This window comes from Wolffia australiana, chromosome 11 (assembly GCF_029677425.1).
Source record: "Wolffia australiana isolate 7733 chromosome 11, ASM2967742v1".
NCBI lineage: Eukaryota > Viridiplantae > Streptophyta > Magnoliopsida > Alismatales > Araceae > Wolffia > Wolffia australiana.
The window spans coordinates 7,592,775-7,612,192 of NC_135845.1; the positions used below are offsets into that span (position 1 = coordinate 7,592,775).

The 19,418-nt window shown below is 43.5% G+C and overlaps 1 protein-coding gene across 1 annotated transcript in view; it reads left to right on the forward strand.

Moving 5' to 3' along the window:
- The first annotated feature begins 1,096 nt into the window (after window positions 1-1,096).
- The window catches only part of LOC144709927 (Lycopene beta/epsilon cyclase protein), a 46,117-nt gene continuing 27,795 nt past the window's right edge, over window positions 1,097-19,418 (forward strand). The window contains exons 1-10 of the mRNA XM_078583606.1: window positions 1,097-1,376; window positions 1,923-2,040; window positions 2,268-2,455; window positions 2,534-2,641; window positions 2,717-2,781; window positions 6,521-6,626; window positions 15,262-15,345; window positions 17,803-17,949; window positions 18,139-18,267; window positions 18,835-18,902. Coding sequence (XP_078439732.1) covers window positions 1,206-1,376; window positions 1,923-2,040; window positions 2,268-2,455; window positions 2,534-2,641; window positions 2,717-2,781; window positions 6,521-6,626; window positions 15,262-15,345; window positions 17,803-17,949; window positions 18,139-18,267; window positions 18,835-18,902 — 1,184 coding nt within the window. The 5' untranslated portion in view covers window positions 1,097-1,205. The remainder of the gene's footprint in view (window positions 1,377-1,922; window positions 2,041-2,267; window positions 2,456-2,533; window positions 2,642-2,716; window positions 2,782-6,520; window positions 6,627-15,261; window positions 15,346-17,802; window positions 17,950-18,138; window positions 18,268-18,834; window positions 18,903-19,418) is intronic.

The window sequence follows — 19,418 nt, forward strand, 5'->3', positions numbered from 1 at the left end:
GGATAGCTGTGTGTAAGAGAGGGATGCTATTACAATACATTAGTTAGATAGTGGACATGCTACTTTATTATGGATGCTAAACATATATTTAAGAGACATTTATGGAAAGATGATCGGATTGTGATAGTAGTGACAGACAAATAAATACTCAATTTTTGAAATGTGTATAGAGATAGTAAGGGCGTATTTATGCATGATTGTTCTTTTGAGGTGAGATGGATGGATATGGATAGGTGTGGATTTATATATATCCAATATGGACTATGATGGAGAAAAAAATTGTGCGCCAAGAAGGGAATGGGACAAACCATGCTTCTCTTAAGTTGTGGTGCACATCTCCTTACTCCTAAAACATATTTCAAAGATCAAAGATCACTTTAACATACTTGAACAAGCATAGACCTTTAGAGCACACAATTCATTCAGATATCCATTGATACGGTGATAACAAAGTCCCTTTCTCTGAAGCCTGGAAAATGGATAAGTGGGGGGGTTGGATTTAGTTTTGCAACCGTTATTATGTTCTACTTCACATATATAAGCAAAATAAACCGTGATACATATTCGCTAACAAACGAAACTTTTTTTCCCATCCCTACTCAATTCCACCAAGCTGGTTCTTTCTGTTGACTGGGCCGGCCTGGTTCATCTGCCCCCAGACTCCTGTCAAGTGTCTGACTGATTACTAGGGAACGCCATGTCCGTGACGTGACGCCCCTAGGAAATCGAAATGGCCACGTCACGTGGCGAAATCTCAGTCGTTGTAAAGATTAAAGATAATGATTTTTGTATGTATTTCTGTCCGTCTTAACTTTTCAAAAATTCCATCACGGCCGTCATCCGTGACGGCCGTTCTGTCACATCACGCATCCTGGGCACCCCGTCACCGTCACGTCCCCGTCACGACCACTTTGTCATCTGTCACCGTCACGGTCATAGACCCCTAAAACCGTCACCGTCACATTATCCGTCACGGTGACGTATGGCGTAACGGATGACGGATGACGCGTACTGTACCGGCTATGTAAAGTGACTACTAGAAGATTTTAAAACCAAGTTGATTCATCGAGAAAGGTTACCAGTTATCGTGTAACGGTGTGAGACACTCGTAATGGACGGTGACAAGTGGAAATCGCTCCAAGAAGGGGGAGAAAGAGGAGAAATTGCTGTACCGGCTATCCATCGTCGACACTCCCCCCCCTATCATGGTAATGCTGCGGCCATGCGAATGCCTTCAACTCCGCCCGAGCCATGGCCGCCTACCCCTGTCCCGGCCGCAGTCGCCCTCTTCTTTGAAATCTTTGGCGCGAAGAAAATGGAGAAATCTTGCTGCGACTTCGGATTCTGTTAATTCTGCTCCAATTTCTCGTACGCAGGTATGGATTCGACTTCTTTGTGGTTGTACTTGCTTGTTAATGCTTGCTTGGCCTCCTCTTGATGCACTCAGCCTTGGAATGCGACCTGAAGTTGTGGAGACTAAATTTGGAAGTAAACAAATTGAGACTGAATGAAGCGTGGATGAACTTTTTTAGAGCCAGAGAGATGGTTCCCGCTGAAATTTCAAGTGGGGCATTAAAATTTTATCTCTTGCTTTAAGAATCCAATGCTATTTTCAGATGTTGTTCAATTCAATAAAGCTTGGTTGAAGGTGTAATCGATAAAATAGGGCTATGAAGGATTATATGCGTCTTCAAATCCTGATATCATCTCAAGTGAATTGTCTGATGGCCATTTCGGGCGGTGTTTGATAAGGCCTTATTGGATCTGTATCATTTTGCTTCCTTTTGCTAAAGGACGCGATGATTAGTGCTCATTATGCAATGTAAATATGACCAGGTCTATAGTGTTCCCAAGTAGCCTGATTATCAATATGTTGGCGCTTAGATTTCATGGACTGAAGGACAGGTGCTTGCATCATGCAGAGGATAATGGAGAGCATTACAAACAGTGTTGAAGTTGGAGGTGCTGGAGGAGGTTACTCATATGAGGCTCTGAAGAGGCTGGACACTGTCTTGTATAACATTTGTCATTCAACATCAGGTTAGTCATTTCTCCATTATCACACATCAATGGCATTGATCACATGGTATTAAGGGTCTGTTGTATCCTTGCATTGTGCGATGTCATATCACGGCTCTCTTACATTGAAAATGTTAGTGTCCGTAAAAGCCTTTAATCATCCAATGATTAAGATGTTGGACATCATTAATTTTATTATAAGATTTCCTCTAAAGAGTATGATGTTAAACTAAAGTTTTATCTTGCAGATAAAAAGGACGTGAATGAAGTGGTTTTCACATTTCCAAGTTCCTCTGAACATTTGCAGATTGAAGAGAGAAAAGTTGATACGTTTGATGTATTGATCTGCGGTGGAACCTTGGGAATATTTTTTGCTGCGGCATTGGCTTCCAAGGGCCTTAAAGTTGGAGTTGTTGAAAAGAACATTTTGAAAGGGGTAGTGTATTTTTTGGAGTCTTATCATTGTTGTTTCTCTTTCATTAAATTTGTCAAATTTAATTATTTTATTTATCAGAGAGAGCAGGAGTGGAATATCTCAAGAAAAGAACTCATGGAACTGGTCCATGTTGATGTCCTTTCCGAAGAGGACATTGATCATGTTACCTCTTCGAAGTTTAATCCGGTAAGACTTCTTGATTTCTTTCTGTTGCTCATCAGCGGGAGCTGAAATAAACGATCATATCACTTAAATTTGCAGAACAGGTGTGGATTTGAAGGAAAAGGTGAACTTTGGGTCGAAGACATTCTTAATCTTGGTGTTTCGTAAGTTTCATTCCTTCAAACTTTATTCACTATCTTCTCTCGTCGTGTGGAAACTCCGGTACTTTGATTGATCTAGTGACCTTTAAAAGTGTTTGAAATTACTGTAGAAATGGAGTTAGGGCGATGGGAGAAGCCTGCTTCCCTGGGAACCAAGAAAAATAGTGCAATAATACCATATAAGTGCTTAAGCTACATGGTCTCATCTTCTCTATTTTCAGAGGAATGAGAGCCCCATGTCCAATATGTTAAGGCCCCCAAAGGCCTTCATGCAAAGGACTGTCCCCTCTAGCTCATCAATAAATGTCTCCATTGTTAACTTGGCGATAAGACAGTTCATGGCCAGCGGGGCTGCATTGTGGCTGGACCATGGGTAAATAATATTGGAGGCTTGGACCGCAGTGGGCTGGGTTGTGTGTGGTGGCTCACTGTTGGGCCTCATGGGCTGAACCCATATTGCATGGGGTTTTAGGGCCTCAATTGTGGAGGCTTGGCCAGCATTGTAACTGCTGAAATAGTGCCTGGGGAAGTGATGAAGGTAGCTCTAGAACAGATCCTCCGAAGACAGAAGTGCTTCTATGAGGGCTGAAATGGTGCCATCATCTTGGGGACCCAAAAAGAAATGGCAGCTAGCATGGAAGTTGAAACAAAGCACCCATTACTGCCACCTTGAAAGATGAGACAATACCATGCCCTACGGAGCTGGACTGTCACCGCCACCATTGCCTCACATCGAATGGCGGGTCATTAGCTGCGATGGCGAAGAAGAGGGTGCTGGCGACTCAGCTACCTTGAGAGCCATAAACAATGCCTTGAGAAGGAAAATGGCAAGATGCAATGCAATGGTTCTGATGGCCCCTCTGAAGGAAAAACCAGGCAGCAGCAGCAAACTCCAGTGCCATCCTCAAGACATAGAATAGCCCCTATGGCCAGCTGGCCAGGCAGCCAGATGGCCGCTGCCCTTCCCTGAGGCGGCTGATCTGCCAGTTGACAACCTCCGTCATCATCGAGTTTGGAGGGAAGCTCATTGCAGCGCAAGTGCCATCGCCTCGAGAACCAACATGTTCTGCATCAACAGTTAGCTTCGGTGAACTCCAGTGCTTTGTCGTCGTCATAAAGTGAAGTTCTGCTGTCATCACAGCTGAAGAGGAGACATCATCTATTGCTGCCGTGGAGATGAAGGAGATAAGGGCTTTCGCTCACTCTATCCATCAACGGCAAAGTAGGAGCTCTCCCTGACATGCATGAATCAGGGGTAGATAAATGGCTGAGAGTTGCCAGGGCCTTGCTGTCCAATGAAGGGGCACCAGGGAAACTCATGGGCTGTTGAATGAAGACAGGAAGGCCCTTTTGCTTGCATGATTTGGGCCAGCCAGGGGATATCAAAGGTGGATGTGACCTCTGAAGAGGCTTTCTGGGGCTCAATCCAGAACTGTGGGTGTAGAAGGAAAGTAGGCTGTCAGGTACTATCGGCCCTCTGGGCCATCTGATTGCACCATAATGAGTTGCTGTTTAGGGGAAGAATGGGGTCCACCGATGGGGCTATACATGAGTTCGATGGACTTAAGACAGCCTGGTTTCCTCGGGTGACGATTGGAGAGAAGAGGATTAGACCCTGTTTGGATTGCCGGAGATGGGCCTGTACGGCTCTACTGGGAAGGTAACTGATTCCTCGTGTGATCGTCCCTTTTATGTTGCAAAAAAAAAAACCAATGCCATGAAGAAGCAGGCCTATAAACTTTGTTTACAAAGTGTTAAACTTAGTTCCCGTTGTGCAGCACTGGTTCTTCCTCCAGCACCCTCTCCTAAACCTCTCTTGTGGTGGCTTGGTTTTACAAAATGAGAATAGAACATCTTACTCATTCACCTATTACAGCTGGTTTAAATACCAGCCAATAAGAGTAAATGGCCTGGGCCAACCTATTAAGTCACTTATTCTTAAATGGGCTGGGTGCACTCATATTAAGTCACATGGGCCCACTTATAGCAATGTGTCCCACTTACACATTAAAAGGGAAATATTAAAAATAAGAGATGGAAAAGCAACACTGGCTAACACAAAGCATGGTGGTAAACTTTGAATGATTGGAGTACAACGCTGAGGCATGTTGGCAGGCTCCTCTTGCTGCCTGGGAACAATGGGAATACAACCCTAAAATTCAATAGAAATGCTCAATGCTATTCACTTTGTATCTGGCTGAAATGGGCAGATAGACTGAGGAGTGACATTGTAACCCTGCTGCTAAAGATGTACTTCACTACCAGCTTGGAGGTTGCACACGCTAGATAAAAACACAGCCCCTCCGATGGCATTGCATCACCTGCTGATGTCGCAGTGGTCCCTGCCATTGTGCTATCTGCTGATGTGGAAGTGGTCTCCGTCACAGTTTCTCTGCAGACGCGGCTTCTACGCTTACTCAGCTTCTCAGTAAACGTGGGTTCAGATGTCAAGATAAGGCTGCTGACGTGTTGCTGCTGCTGCAGTGGCTGTGTTACCGAAATATTACTGATGTGGCTTCTCTGCCTCCTAGCTATCCCTGGTGTGGTCAACACAGTTCACCCTCTGTCCATCCTCGTGCATTCTGCACCATCAACTGATGCACTCCGCCATCACAGTGCACTCCATGCTGTCCCGGCGGAATCTGCACCGTCCCCACACCACCACTAGAGCCCTTTGTGCCTTCCCTGGCACCATCACCAGAGCACCCCATGGCACCCTCTGTGCTTTCCCCGGTATCCTTGGGGTCGTCAGTGCACGTCATGCTGTCATCAGTGCTCTCTGCGCCGTAGCCTGTGCTCTCTGCCTCTGTGCTGTCACAGGTGCCTGCCGTGCTGTCCCACCCACTTTTTTTCAGCGACAAAGTGCAGCTCCGGAATAGCACATCAATAAACAGAGCAATGGATCACACACCAATAAACACATCCGATGCTACTCCCTTGACAATCTCATCCTCACTCATTAGATCAACCTTCATCTCTCCCTCCATCCTTCTGTTAGTATGAGAGCGTTGATATTCAAGGACATACACATTGCTCTATGTAGATCAGTGCATAAGTTCCAAAACCTCTTCTACCAATCATCTTCTACCTTATTCTCCAATAGAACTTCCCAATATATTTCAACTTTAACATCATACAATTATTGGGACAACCAGTTTCCATAGAGTGCAAGGTTTCAACTTAGAGGCTTTAAATTTGTCTCATATTTATTAATCTGACTGTTAGCTAGTTTGATACATGCCGAAGTCAGGAATTTTGAGGGGTGTTCATTAGAATGTGTGGAAAGTGAGAGTTCTGTGGGCTTATAGGGCCTCTGTATTGGATTTAGGGATCACATCTTCCCTATAAAATCTGGACTGTCTTGGTGCTTCTCTCGTTCTGGTCTATTTTGGCTTCCAGGATGGTGAGCTTCGCCCGTCGTCTTGACTTTATCTATCAATGGCGTTATCCAAGTGAACATACTCAAGTGGGCCATGAGACTCAAAAAGTACTTATGTGGAGTATGAAGTCCATCACACCTACTCTGAGCAAAATTTTGGGCAGCTTCCCTTCTCATCTACTTTTATTTCAGTTTCGCGGGTCATATATCTGTTGAAGTCACACTTATGAGTGTTTGGGCCCTAAATGGGTGGGTGAGTCAGAATCCAGCTTTGATATTGTATTACAAATTTAACTATTTGAATATAATTTGAACGTGGTGTCTAATCCGAATGAAGGAATAATTCCAGCACTCTCTGTGCAGACCAGAAAAACTTTTGGAGATTGCAAAGAGACGATTTCTGTCTCTCGGTGGATCCATAATAGAAGGGAGTGGCTTATCCAAAATATGTATCTATGATGATATTGCGGTATGATCTTATTCTCTAAGCATTATTAATTGGCTTTTGTATCATACAGAAACTTCATTGTCTTTGTCTTTTTTCCTTGACGGAAGTTTGCTCTTCTTTTAAACTGTAAAGTGCCCAACTAATTGTGTCTTTTTCTTGCAAAAGTAGTCTTCATAAGGTTCCATAAAACCTTTAATCGTAAAATACTAGAACGATAGCTAAATGTATTTGCGTTTACGTATGAACTCAACAATTATATATTAATGCGTTGTATGCTTAGTTGGTCATACAATTATATACCTCCAAGAAGAACAGTTGATCATAAGATACACTTGATTCCAGGATCGAAACCCATCAATGTCCGACCTTACCGATATTCACATGATAAGTTCTTTCCAAGAACTTATAAGAGAAGAAGGAGCAATCACTCAAAGTGATTGCCACGTCAGCATAACTACCTGAAGAATAACAGCCATACAAATAAAGAAGGATGCCAACAGAAGGAGGCATCGAATTTGAGAAGCTAAGGCTCGCCAGCGCGCGGGAAGGGCTGGAGAGCAGGAGAGGCCTGCATCCAGATAGCGGATCCACGATCCGGGTTTGTTGTTCTTTTCTAAACATTTGTATCAGACAATTCCCACTTCTTGTGGATTGTTAATCTTTCGGTGGATTTCTTGATCCTATATTTTCACATTTGGCTATTCTTTACCGAAAAGCGTTTTGCTTGAATCGATATTGTTCGCGGATCCTATCATCACATCAGCACAAAAATATACTGGAAGGCTTGATCCAAGAGTTACTTGATACTAATGTGATCCAACCGTCTAATAGCCCTTTTTCCAGTCCAGCACTACTAGTTAAAAAGAAAAATGGAAGTTGGGGTTTGTGTATAGATTTCAGAGCACTCAATAAGATCACTATACCTAACCACTTTCCTATCCCCATTGTGGACGAATTATTAGAAGAGCTATATGGCATGACAATCTTTTCCAAGCTGGATTTATGCTCAGGCTATTATCAGATCAGAATGGACCCTGAGGATATTCACAAGACTGCATTCAAGACTCATCATGGACATTATGAATTCAATGTTATGCCGTTCGGTTTGACCAACGCAACAGCAACATTTCAGGCCCTCATGAACAACATTTTCCAAAAGTTTCTCGGAAAGTTTCTCTTGGTGTTTTTTGATGACATATTAATTTATAGCAAAACAGAGGCCGAGCACTACATACATCTTTCAACGATATTTCAGATTTTAGCTAACAATCAACTGCAAGTCAATGTGCACAAATGTTATTTTTTCCTCCCTCAGCTGGAATTCTTAGGCCATTGGATTTCAGCTCAAGGAGTGGCCACGTCTCCGTCCAAGGTTGAAGCCATAAATCAATGGCCCACTACGAAGACAATCAGACACCTCAGGGGCTTTCTGGGCTTAGCAAGCTACTACCGTAGGTTTGTTTCTCAATATGCAGCCCTGGCTCAACCACTGACCAATTTGCTCAAAAAGAATTCTTTTCATTGGTCCGATTCAGCTGACCAAGCTTTTAAGAATCTAAAGTCAGCCCTGACATCAACACCTATTCTCGCCCTCCCAATATTTTCCCTACCCTTTGCTATTGAGACAGACGCATCAGGTAGTGGCATTGGGGCAGTGTTATTACAACAGTCTTGTCCGATTGCGTATTTTAGTCAAATGCTCTCGCCTACCTCCCGTTTTACCTCAGCCTATGAATGTGAATTTCTGTCTGTGGTAAGGGCGGTTGACAAATGGAAGCATTATTTACTCTTCCAGAAATTCTTTATTTATACGGACCATTTCAGCCGAAAGTTTCTCACTGAGCAGAAGGAAATTCCCCTCCAGTATCATCGATGGGTAATAAAACTAATGGGCCTCGATTTTGAGATTCACTTCAAATCAGGGAAAAAGAACATTGTCGCGGACGCCCTTTCAAGATCTATGGAAAATTCAGAAGAACAACTTAACACAGTTTTGGTGAGTCACTGGCGAGATCGAACAACAATCGACCGTGAGATTTCAGCGGACGTCAAACTTTCTAGCATTAAAGCAGACTGTGTATCAGACCCATCCAAGTACCCTTCATACACTATACACCAGGGACTTCTATGTTACAAGGGCCGCATTTTATTGACTCCAAGATCTTCATTAATTCCCACTATTCTCCAGGAATTTCACGACTCCAAGGTTGGAGGCCATGGCGGGTTCCACCGCACTTATAAACGAATTTCACAGAAAATTTTCTGGCAAGGCATGCTGAAAGATATTAAATCCTACGTTGACAAATGCGATATCTGTCAATGAAACAAGTCTTCCACTCTCATGCCCGCTGGTTTACTTCAACCGTTGCCCATACCAAGTCAAATATGGGACGACATTAGTATGGATTTCATCGAAGGACTGCCAAAATCAGACGGGTATGACTCCATTTTGGTGGTTGTTGATCGCCTAAGCAAATACAGTCACTGCCTTCCGGTCAAGCATCCTTTTTCAGCAGAAACAATCGCACACCTTTTCATTAAAGAAATTTTTCGTCTACATGGCACACCAAATTCCGTAGTCTCTGACCGAGGTCGCCTTTTTATCAGCCATTTCTGGAAAGAAATACACAAATTGCAAGGGACACGCCTCCTCCTCAGTTCTTCTTACCATCCTGAAACAGATGGGCAAACAGAAATAGTTAATCGTGGCCTTGAGTGCTATCTGCGCTGCTTCGCAGCTGAACGCCCTAAGCAGTGGGTGAAATTTTTTCCCTGGGCTGAATACAGCTATCACACTTCCTTCCATACATCCATTGGCATGTCTCCCTTCAAAGCAGTCTATGGACGTGATCCCCCATCTTTATTGCGCTATGGATCACCAGCTTCCCCAGTGGATGATGTGGATAAAATGTTAACTGACTGAGATAATATTCTGCAAGCTCTCAAATTACACTTATCAAAAGCACAGAACCAGACGAAAATTCAGGCTGACAAACATCGTCGGGATATCACATTCCAGGAAGGAGATTCAGTTTATCTCAAAATTCGTCCCTACAGAATGAAAACCCTGGCTAGACGACCTTATGAAAAACTCAGTCCTAAATATTTTGGGCCATATAAGATCATCAAACGAATTAGACCAGTGGCCTATCAGCTGGACCTTCCACTCTCCTCCGCCATACACCCCATTTTTCATGTGTCCAAGCTAAAACGGGCATTGGATCCCACCATTAAAGCTAACCCCATTCCCCTTTTTTTAGCTGACACTTATGAATGGCAGGTTACCCCCGAAGCAATTCTCACTTCCAAGGTGACACCTGCCGGTCTCTCCCTTTTAATTAAGTGGAAAGGACTTCCAGAGTATGATGCAACTTGGGAAGATGCCCGCAACATTCGTCACAGCTTCCCAAATTTCAAGCTTGAGGACAAGCTTCATCTCAACGGGGGGAGTATTGATAAGTATTTTAGCAAAGCGTACCAGAGGAAGCAGTTCAGAAAGGCGGGAACCGTTACACCCGACAAAAGCTGAAGCGTCAGACCGCGACAAGCGAGGGGGCAAAGAGGGGGACACCCTTGAGTCATCTCTAGACCCTGAGCGGACCAGGAGCTGGAGCAGTCAGAGGAGCGTTCCCGACGGCCAGTGGTGGGAGAGCTTCCTGGAGTCTCTCTCTAGATCTATCTTCTTTTTCCTTTTAGCTATGGCAACAGACATTGTGTCTTCCCCGTTATTTCCTTCAAATTCGAAGCAACGTTTCTTCTGTGGGTGATTCGATATACGGGGAAGCTCGAGGTCTTCCTGACTAGTATATCAGTGAGTTAGGTTTTTACATTGAGATATGGAAGGAGAGAGAAAGAGAGAGAGAAAAGAGGGAAGAGAGCAGGTGGGCCAAGCCCACCTACTTGGCCCATATGCACTCCTCTTCTAACAATTCCCACCTGTAATATCCGGTATGTCAAGTCAATGTTAACCGTGCTGAATACTGAAGACTTTGCCCATAGAAAAGACCTTTGTGAAGCAAAGGAGCTTTAATAAGATCTTCAATAACACAACTTAAAGTGCAAAAGCTTTTGCCCTCCATGGATTGTGAGAGGACGAATAGCCGCTACAGGCAAAGTATGTCTCGCAGTCTGGTCGACAGATTGAGAAAAAATGAATTCTTCTGGCAGGTCGACAGCCCGGCAGATCGATGCTGGTCTCAGAACAGCAGATTGCACAGTATAGCAAAGATGAATCCTCCCCGTTGTCTGTCGTGTGTGACATATAGCTGGTCGACCTGGGTGCAGAGGAATTACAGATTGACAGAGCGCAATGGTGAAGAGTAGCAAGAGGATATTCTCCGTGGATTAATTGTTGGAGAGAACGGGTTGCATGATTGATCACACAATGATTTCGTGACGCTTTGCCTGATACCATGTAAGAATCCCACCATAGGATTATTTTTATTGAACTCAAACAGGGATACATACATAAAGAAAACGACACATCCCCATCTTTGTAGGGGTAAAAATGTCACTCTTTTTAGTAGGTGTTTGTCTAAAATTATATGTATTGTTTTGCTTATGTAATACGGAGAGTGAAGTAAAACGTGAGCTATTTATAATGCAAGAAATAGTGAGCTATTTATTTTCATGCTCCCAGGGTGACAGGATACTCCTGTCTCCCCTTTCCTTGAAGGAAAGAAGAAGAGAGGAAGATAAAAGAAACTGCTGGCGATGGCACTGTTGTGGCAGAGACGGCAATGAAGCACTGGAGAACAAGCACAGCAACAGACAGGCAACTGGCACAGTGAACAGACCGCTCACAAACCATTGTCAAGTGGGGCCAACCTGTGGATGTTCAACAAAATGCAACACTGCCTTAGGGAATGAACTGCAGAAGCCCAGACAGGGCTGGAGATGACAATGGAGTGATAGGAATGTGGTGGTAAGACCATGGCATGAGCAGGGAAAGAAGAGTGGGCATAGCGCACTGTTTTATACTCTGGACGCAAACCATAATAGCGGGTATGCCCCGGCCAGGTGGGTGCCATGCAACAGCTTTGGTTTATTGCAGCAAGGAGGGCGCTGCAGATCAAGAAGGCACAGTGAAGTGCCCGGGGCCCCATTTTGGCACCCAAAGGTCCATAACATGTCCAAAATGCCATTTCTGCACCAGAAGATCAATTCCTTGTCTCTCACATAGAGCAGTTGGATTGAAGATCTCAAGGGTGGCATCACACTTAATGATATGCTTGGATTCAAGACCTTAAGGTAGCCGCGTGTTGAACTCTTGGTTGCAGGGACATGTATTGAGGTGTCTGCACTCACAAGGGGATGTCGCAGCACAAACACCTTGGTGACTGCTTTACACTAGGTGTTGACGGCATTGTAGTCCTTGAGGAGGTGAGTTGTATGATGGTCCTCAAGATGACACCACTTACCAATGTTACAGTGCAATGTTCGCCACTGGAATACCACAGTTAACCATGGATGTACCGCACTTATAGCACGGGATGACTAGTGACTATACTAATGATATACCTTTGGTTTATTGTTTGCCATCAGTATGCCAATCTGGGATGCTAACATCGGGACAGATGCTCGACCAGATATCGAACGGGGGGAATATGATAATCACCTTGAACGATATGCACACATCAGGTCAGGACATCACAGACTAGACGTGGGCAAGAAACCTGGACAAGAAGCCTGGGCACAGTGGGGGGGGGGGGGGGAAGAGCATGTGCTTACATTCCCAACTGAGATTGTATTGTGAACGGGCTGGCCCTGGCGGAATGGATGACGCTAAGGGGACGAGGGCCAGCTGAAGAGTGGCGGAGTGGATGTTGCCAGAGGGAATGGGGCTCGATGGAGTGGGCGTCATCAAGGGGATGAGAAGATGCTGAGAGGAAACAACTACTTGTATACTCATAACCTGCCCTACAACGAGGAGGGCTACATATTTAAAGGGAAATGCAGAGGGAATGGGAAGGACGGTAATGCTCCTAGTGGGCTTACTAGACGGAGTAGATCGTAACAGTGCTCCAGATGCTTAATGAAAGGGGGCATGGGATTGCAGGATCCAATGATTTGCTGGAGATGCAGAGGCGTGGGAACCAACAATTTTGGTCAACAAGGCAACCTAAGGCTCTAGGGAAACATGGCTCGTGTGCTGGCGTTTGTGTGGCTGGGACTTATCCGAGGGATGATTAGGGGCTCGACAGATATGGGGGAGGCAGAGTCATGAGGGTGCTTGAAAGATGATGTGGTTGGGGGATCCCCCGGTCTTAGGCTGTCCACCAAGAGTTATGGAAGAAATTTTTAGCATTCAGATGGGCAGAATTGTTGCGGTTGGGTATTGGTGCCTTTTCATATTAGGTGCCTCCTTGGTAGCATTTGTAGATGTCTGAAGGTGGACATAGCGGATCAAAGGAGGTGTGGGGGTACGGTGGTGTGGAGTTTCCAGGAAGATGAGACCTTGGGAGGAGTTCCCCTGGGTTATTATGCATGAGAAACAATGGAGGCTCTGGTCAGGGATTTGGGATACTCCGAGGTATAACCTTGATGACATAATCCCTGTGGACTCCACTGTGATGGTATTGGAGGTGGAGGCGATAGAGGGACTCCAGGCCCAAGATCTGGCTTGGCTTTGAACTCTGGAAGGTACATTCAAGATCAGACTGACAGTCCAGCCTTCCCTGCTAGCAGCAAGAACATTTGGGAGATCCTGTGTGTTGTACAGGCTTTATGAGGAGGCACTGAACATGAGTAGACTAGACGCAAGGGCTATAAGGGCCAACCAGGAGTTGGTGCAGATGGTAGCAGAGGGAAACTCCATGCGGCCAGAGAAGTCCAGGCGTGACTGAGACAGCGTAAGAAAACGAGACACATAGAACTCATGGAGACAATGGACATGGGGGGATAGGGGCTCCCTAGAAGTTCAAGCGGCTCAAAGCCATCGCCTACAAAATGGGAAAACTGATATTGAGGGCTGAGGTCGGATTAAAGGCTTGATTGACTGCATAGAGGGTTTTAAAACTGAGGATAGTGGTGATGGAGGCTGGTGGTGGGGAGTTTGAGATGATTGAATGTATGGAGTGGTGGGGAGATACCTGTGCAAGTGGGGGACCATGGTTGCCTGCTTGCGAGAGACCGTGATGGAAAGCTGTGAGGAAAGGGATTAGAATATGGTGGGGTGAGAATCCTGGCGGAGTTCCTGGCAGTAAATATGGTGGGACGTTCTGGGAATTTGGTAGTTGCCTGGAATGGGATGGTGTTTTCTAAAGAGGAAACATGGACTGGGAAATTTTTGGCTGAAGTGAAGTTGAAACGGCAAAGTGATGACTTTTAATGGGCAGCCATCTCAGTGTACAGTCCAGTCATCACTACTCCATGGGCCTCCCTTTGAGGGAGCTATCTGGAGTGGTATCTGTCAGCCAGTGCTCCTTAGTCACTTCAGATGATATATTGAATATTGGACCCTGGTTCTTGGGCTGGGCCAATCTCTTCCGTTATGTCCTTTTCGGACATCAGTAAACAGATCCAGGCTATCGGGTCACCGATGGCCTGGACCCTATCTTTCATGTTATAGCCCAGGGTACTTAACCCCTAGGGCGCAGCTCTCTCTAAAGACAACAGATCTTCTTGTTTCTTTCTCTTCTTGAGCTTTTTCTTCTGGAGGTTCTTCCTCCTAACCCATGGATTAGGATTCACGCGTGCCATGTCAATGGCCGACTTGAGTGGGCAGTCATCTCAGTGTACTGTCCAGTCATCACTACTCCGTGGGCCTCCCTTTGAGGGAGCTATCTGGAGTGGTATCAGCCCTCCATTCCAGTTTGGGGGAGATTTCAATGTGACACTGCTGACGTGGAATCATTCCAATGGAGCTGGTATCTGGGACCCAGGTTTGGCGGATATTTGGTCCGTCATTTCAAAAATATGGCTGCAGGAAATGTGTATCGTTGTGGAGCACAGAGGGCCCCACACTTTGTCATGCCTGGACAGGTTCTTATAATTTTTAGAAATGCTGAAGCACTTTTCCATGGAAGATTTGCTCTCACTTCTGATTAAACAAAGGTCATGGTCTGACCAAAGTACAATCAGACCGGACCAAGTCTGACTGGCAGTCGGTCTTTTTTTAGCTGACCAAATGTCGGGTCAGGTTTAGGTTCGCAAGTCGAACTGGACAGAAGACCGACCAGAATTACAAATTATAGCTGTATTAATATTGCTATTATTATAATTTTATTGATGGAGACAGAGAAGTCCCTCTCCCCGTGATCCCTATTTTTTGTTCTCTCTTTTTTTCTTGCTCTCTTTCTCACCCATTTTCTCTTCTGGCTCTTTCTTTCTCTCTATCTCTCTATCTCCTTCTCCAAGCCTTTTCTTCTCACATTCTCTCTCCCTCTCTGCCCTTTCTCTCTTGTTCTCTCTCTTTGCCTCTCTATCTACCTCTCTCTCTGGCTATTTCTTTCATGTCTCTCAATCTCTCGTATTCTCTCTTGCTCTCTCTCTGGCTCTTTTTCCTCCTTTTCTCTCTCTCTCATTGGCTGTCTGCCTCCCTCTGTGTGGGTGTGTGTGTGTCGTTCTCTCCAGATTTATGCAGTCATATTTTTGGTGGAAAAAATTGTACAAATTTCATCTTTGCTGGAAAAACTTCTAATGTTTTTTTCTACAGATTTCGTACCTCTCTGATGGTCGGGTATTTTCATCCAAACTTGTGGTTGATGCCATGGGTAACTTTTCTCCAATTTTAAAACAGGTCAGTTTTTCATCGTTAACAACACCTTTTGATTGATGTGGTTCAAAGCCCTCCCAAGTAAAGTGAATGCTTTTGATTTTTTATGGAATTTTTTTTCAGTTCTCTGTAATCAAGGTTCTTATCATAATTTTGTTTATATTTGATAGAACTTTTTTTACGTTGAACATTCTCCACCCTTCTCTGTCTAGAATGTTTATGGGGCCTAAAGATGAGGTCGCCCAGTTCAATAAGTAGGCATATATTACAGTATTCTAAAGTCAAATAAATCTATTTGGTTTAATATATATGTTGTGCAAATATCTGTGAATCCTTTTAAGAAAATTTTGAGGTATGATTCACTTCAGAAACAGAATACATACATGTTATGAGAAGACAATGAAATAGTCGAGTGAATAGGGCAATTGGAGAGAATACTGTTTAAGCCCACCCCTCCTGAGTTTCTCTCCAGGACTGCTGGACTCCTTAATGTTTACCGAATAGGAAAGCTCACGTGTGACTTAATCATTAAGTCATGTGGGCAACTAAGAAGACGTGGCCCCGTTAAACCACATAAAAGAGAAGAAATACATGTGGGCCATTTTATATCACGAGGTCCACTTACATAAACTTTTTTTTTGAAGAAACACTTGCATGGACTGGTTAGAGTATAAAATATTAAAAGGGTAGAGAAGGACAAGTGAAACATAGAGATGATTAATGTTGGCCGACAAATACATAAGAGCACTGGCAGGCTGACATATAAAGAGGCCTGCTCTCATATGAGTTAGAGATTGATTTTATTTCAGCTCATATGAGGGTTTTAAAAACAAAAATAAATTCCTAACTAATTCTCAAGGATGGCGAGTTTAAATGACCGGCTTACACTTTTGTGGGAAACTGTAGAAACAGTTTCTACGGTTTCTTCTCTGTGATTGGTGAGAGTTTCCTTTCCCATGGATTGCCTCGGCCTAATTAAAGTTTCACTGGCAGGATAAAGATGATCAAAGTAGGGACACTGGTAACACTGATAATTACACTGGTAACCCCTTTTTTTGGTAGATGATCAAAGTAGGGACACGAGTTATCTCCAAGTCTTTTTAGAGGAAAGAATAGGTAGAGAGAGAAACATAGAAGGATGGAGGTCCCATCTGTATCTCCCCCAGCCGTCAGGAATGTGCAATTTGGGGATCTGAATTCTGACTACAGCTCCCGATCCTGCTATTTGGGGAAGTCTTAGTGAAAGAAGATTGTCAAATTTGGAGCTGTGTCTTCAGCTCCTTAGTGGCAAGCATCTTCTCCACGAGAAACCCTAAGGGGAAATGGTATTGAACAATGGCAACCTTTTTTCATTAACTCTTTCTGGTCTAATATAGCAGAATCTTGGTTACACGTATTGGGCCATTAGTTGGGCCCATTAGTCTATAAAAGGAAATAACAAAGTAAGAAAGACATAATAAAAAGGAAATAGGAAAGACAATAGGAAAAGGTATATCTCGGGTGACAAAGACTTTTTGATATTTGGACAATTTGGAGAATATTTATGGTCGTGCATGTCTTTTTAAATGGAAGGTGCTATGTCGCGTCCTGTCCTCTGTAATTGTCTCCTTCTTTATGCCTTGCTGAAGTACTTATCAGTCTACTTCTGACTACTGCATTGGTATATGCAAGCCTTGACAGCCGGAAGAGCGTAAAACAACATGTGGTAGCCATGGTCAAGTATGGAGGCAGAATTCAAATCCTACAAACTTGCTAAGTGGACCAATGTTTCTTTAAGTTGTACTAATCCAGTCTCTTCAAATTATTACTTGAGTCTTTCATTTTCAAAACCTGATCAAGTCTCCTGGCGGCTGAACGACACTACACAGCATTTGACAGATGACTTGAGAAGTGTTGCCCAAGCAGCACTCAACTCCTTCGTATGCGAATCGGTAACAAAACAGGTAAGTAAGAGACTTAAGAAAATAACATCAAGAAAAGATAAAATCACTCCTTAAAAAAAAGCCAGTTCGTTGACCCAGAAAAGTGAGAACAACGGGAACAGACCAGTAGAAGATAAAATAACCAAAAGGGAATAGACTCCAGACGTGGCTTAATCAGCAGGTCGCCCGCTTGGAGAAGAACCGGATCGGTCCTCCCTTCAGTCATGGAGGATCTCCTCGACTGGTCAACTGAACTCCAAGTTTCCAAAAACCAAAAACGTAATCTCTTGAGGGTGCACCCGCTTCATTAATATATCAAGCCTCTCTATTTTTAGAAAGGATCTAAACGAGCAATTCCACCTGCCTTTTACGTTTCTATTTCCTGATTTGGCTTGTATCAAATACATCCTCTGTGTGGTATCATAGAAACATTAACTTCCGAGTGTTGGCTTTTGGTTTCCATTTCACTTTTCTCTTGCTTTGTCAAGGCTCGATATTCTGCAATACAATATTTATGTCACTTCCTTGCCCCTATACTTAATGATTTCTCACTCTGTAGATTAGACGGGGGAAAAAGCCAGATGGTATTTGCATTGTCGTTGGTTCGTGCTGCCGTGGTTTCAAGCATAATACCACAAGTGATGTAATCTTCAGTAGTTCAACTGTGAGAACGGTCAATGACTCAAACGTGCAGTACTTTTGGGAGGTAAAATGGTGTACCCTATTTATATATAGGGAAAATTTCAGTGCATGATTTCTCTTTGGACTGGTCTTTAGTCTGCTTTAGAATTCAGGGCATTTTCTATCATGTTTGTTTGAGATTTTTTATTAATCCATTAGTTTCTACTATTTTTGTACCTTAAGGTCAATTGTAATGGCGTGAAGTGATCTGCAGGCGTTTCCAGCTGGTTCTGGTTCCACAGATCGTACAACTTATATGTTCAGCTATATGGACCCCCAACAAGGCTCTCCTGGACTGGAGAATTTATTAGAAGAATACTGGAATCTTATGCCAAAATACCAGGTATGCAGTGGAAGTTAACATCCAGGATCCAGTTTGGGTTCTTGCTGCTTTGTCGGGTGACCGCCTTAAATCACTTTTTCAAAAAACAAAACATCCAGGATTCAGTGGCAAATGATACAATTCTTAGAGTTCATTTCCTCTTACCTAGTTCGCCGAAAAATCCAGAATTGTAGATCAAATATATTTTCAATTTTATGTAGATCAAAATTTTCGCCAGATAAAAAAATAATTTTACTCTGGAAATTTCCTATCAGTATCATTCTTGATTGATATAGCACAGATCATAAAGTAAAGTCTCGTACGTGTAAATTGTAAAATTGAAAGATTAGTGATGGTCACAAAATAGGGAAACTGTCTGAAACAGGTGAAGCTAATTATATTTGAAAGAAAGTTCAGTGCCACTTAGAGAACGGTGCCTAACCAAAAGCTATTCGCTGTTGCTTCCTCTCAATAGAATATTTTTCTGTTTTTCACCTAACACTGAAACGATTGTCACATGTTGCTTAAGTTAAAGAAGATTTCCTTTGCTGTTGTAAAAAAATATGACCCATGCATTTCGTTGCATAGGAGGTGAACCTTGAAGAGCTGGAAGTCTTGAGAGTTATTTTTGGCATTTTCCCCACATATCGTGACAGGTATGTGTTTCTACGTCTACAAAATTCAGTAAGTCTAATTCTAGAAATAAATGAACTAAGCTTTTCCTGTGTTGTCAGTGTGGACAACCCTGATAACAGTGGATGGAAAAGAGCACTGATATATATATATATATATATATATATATATATATATATATATATATATTCTACATTGTGTGTGTGTGTGTGTTGCAGACCGAGGATATATTGACGTAGGGAAATCTATAGTGAAGCTTATTGAGCAGTTTTCGTCTTCAAAAATCCTGAAATGTCCCTGGGTCAGAGAGTAGAACATGAATGATCAAGAGGTTGAATGAAGGAAACAGGGATAAACCAGGAACGAGCTGCTTGAAGATGCGGTGAGGTACAGAAGATCACGAGGGACACAGATTGTAGAGAGAGGGATCAAGGTGAGGTAGACATTGAGAGGAGAGACATGTGATTTTTAACTTCATTCTTCTTGGATGCCTCCTAAATGGAGGGCTGACCAATTTGAGGGAAATACACATGGGCCAA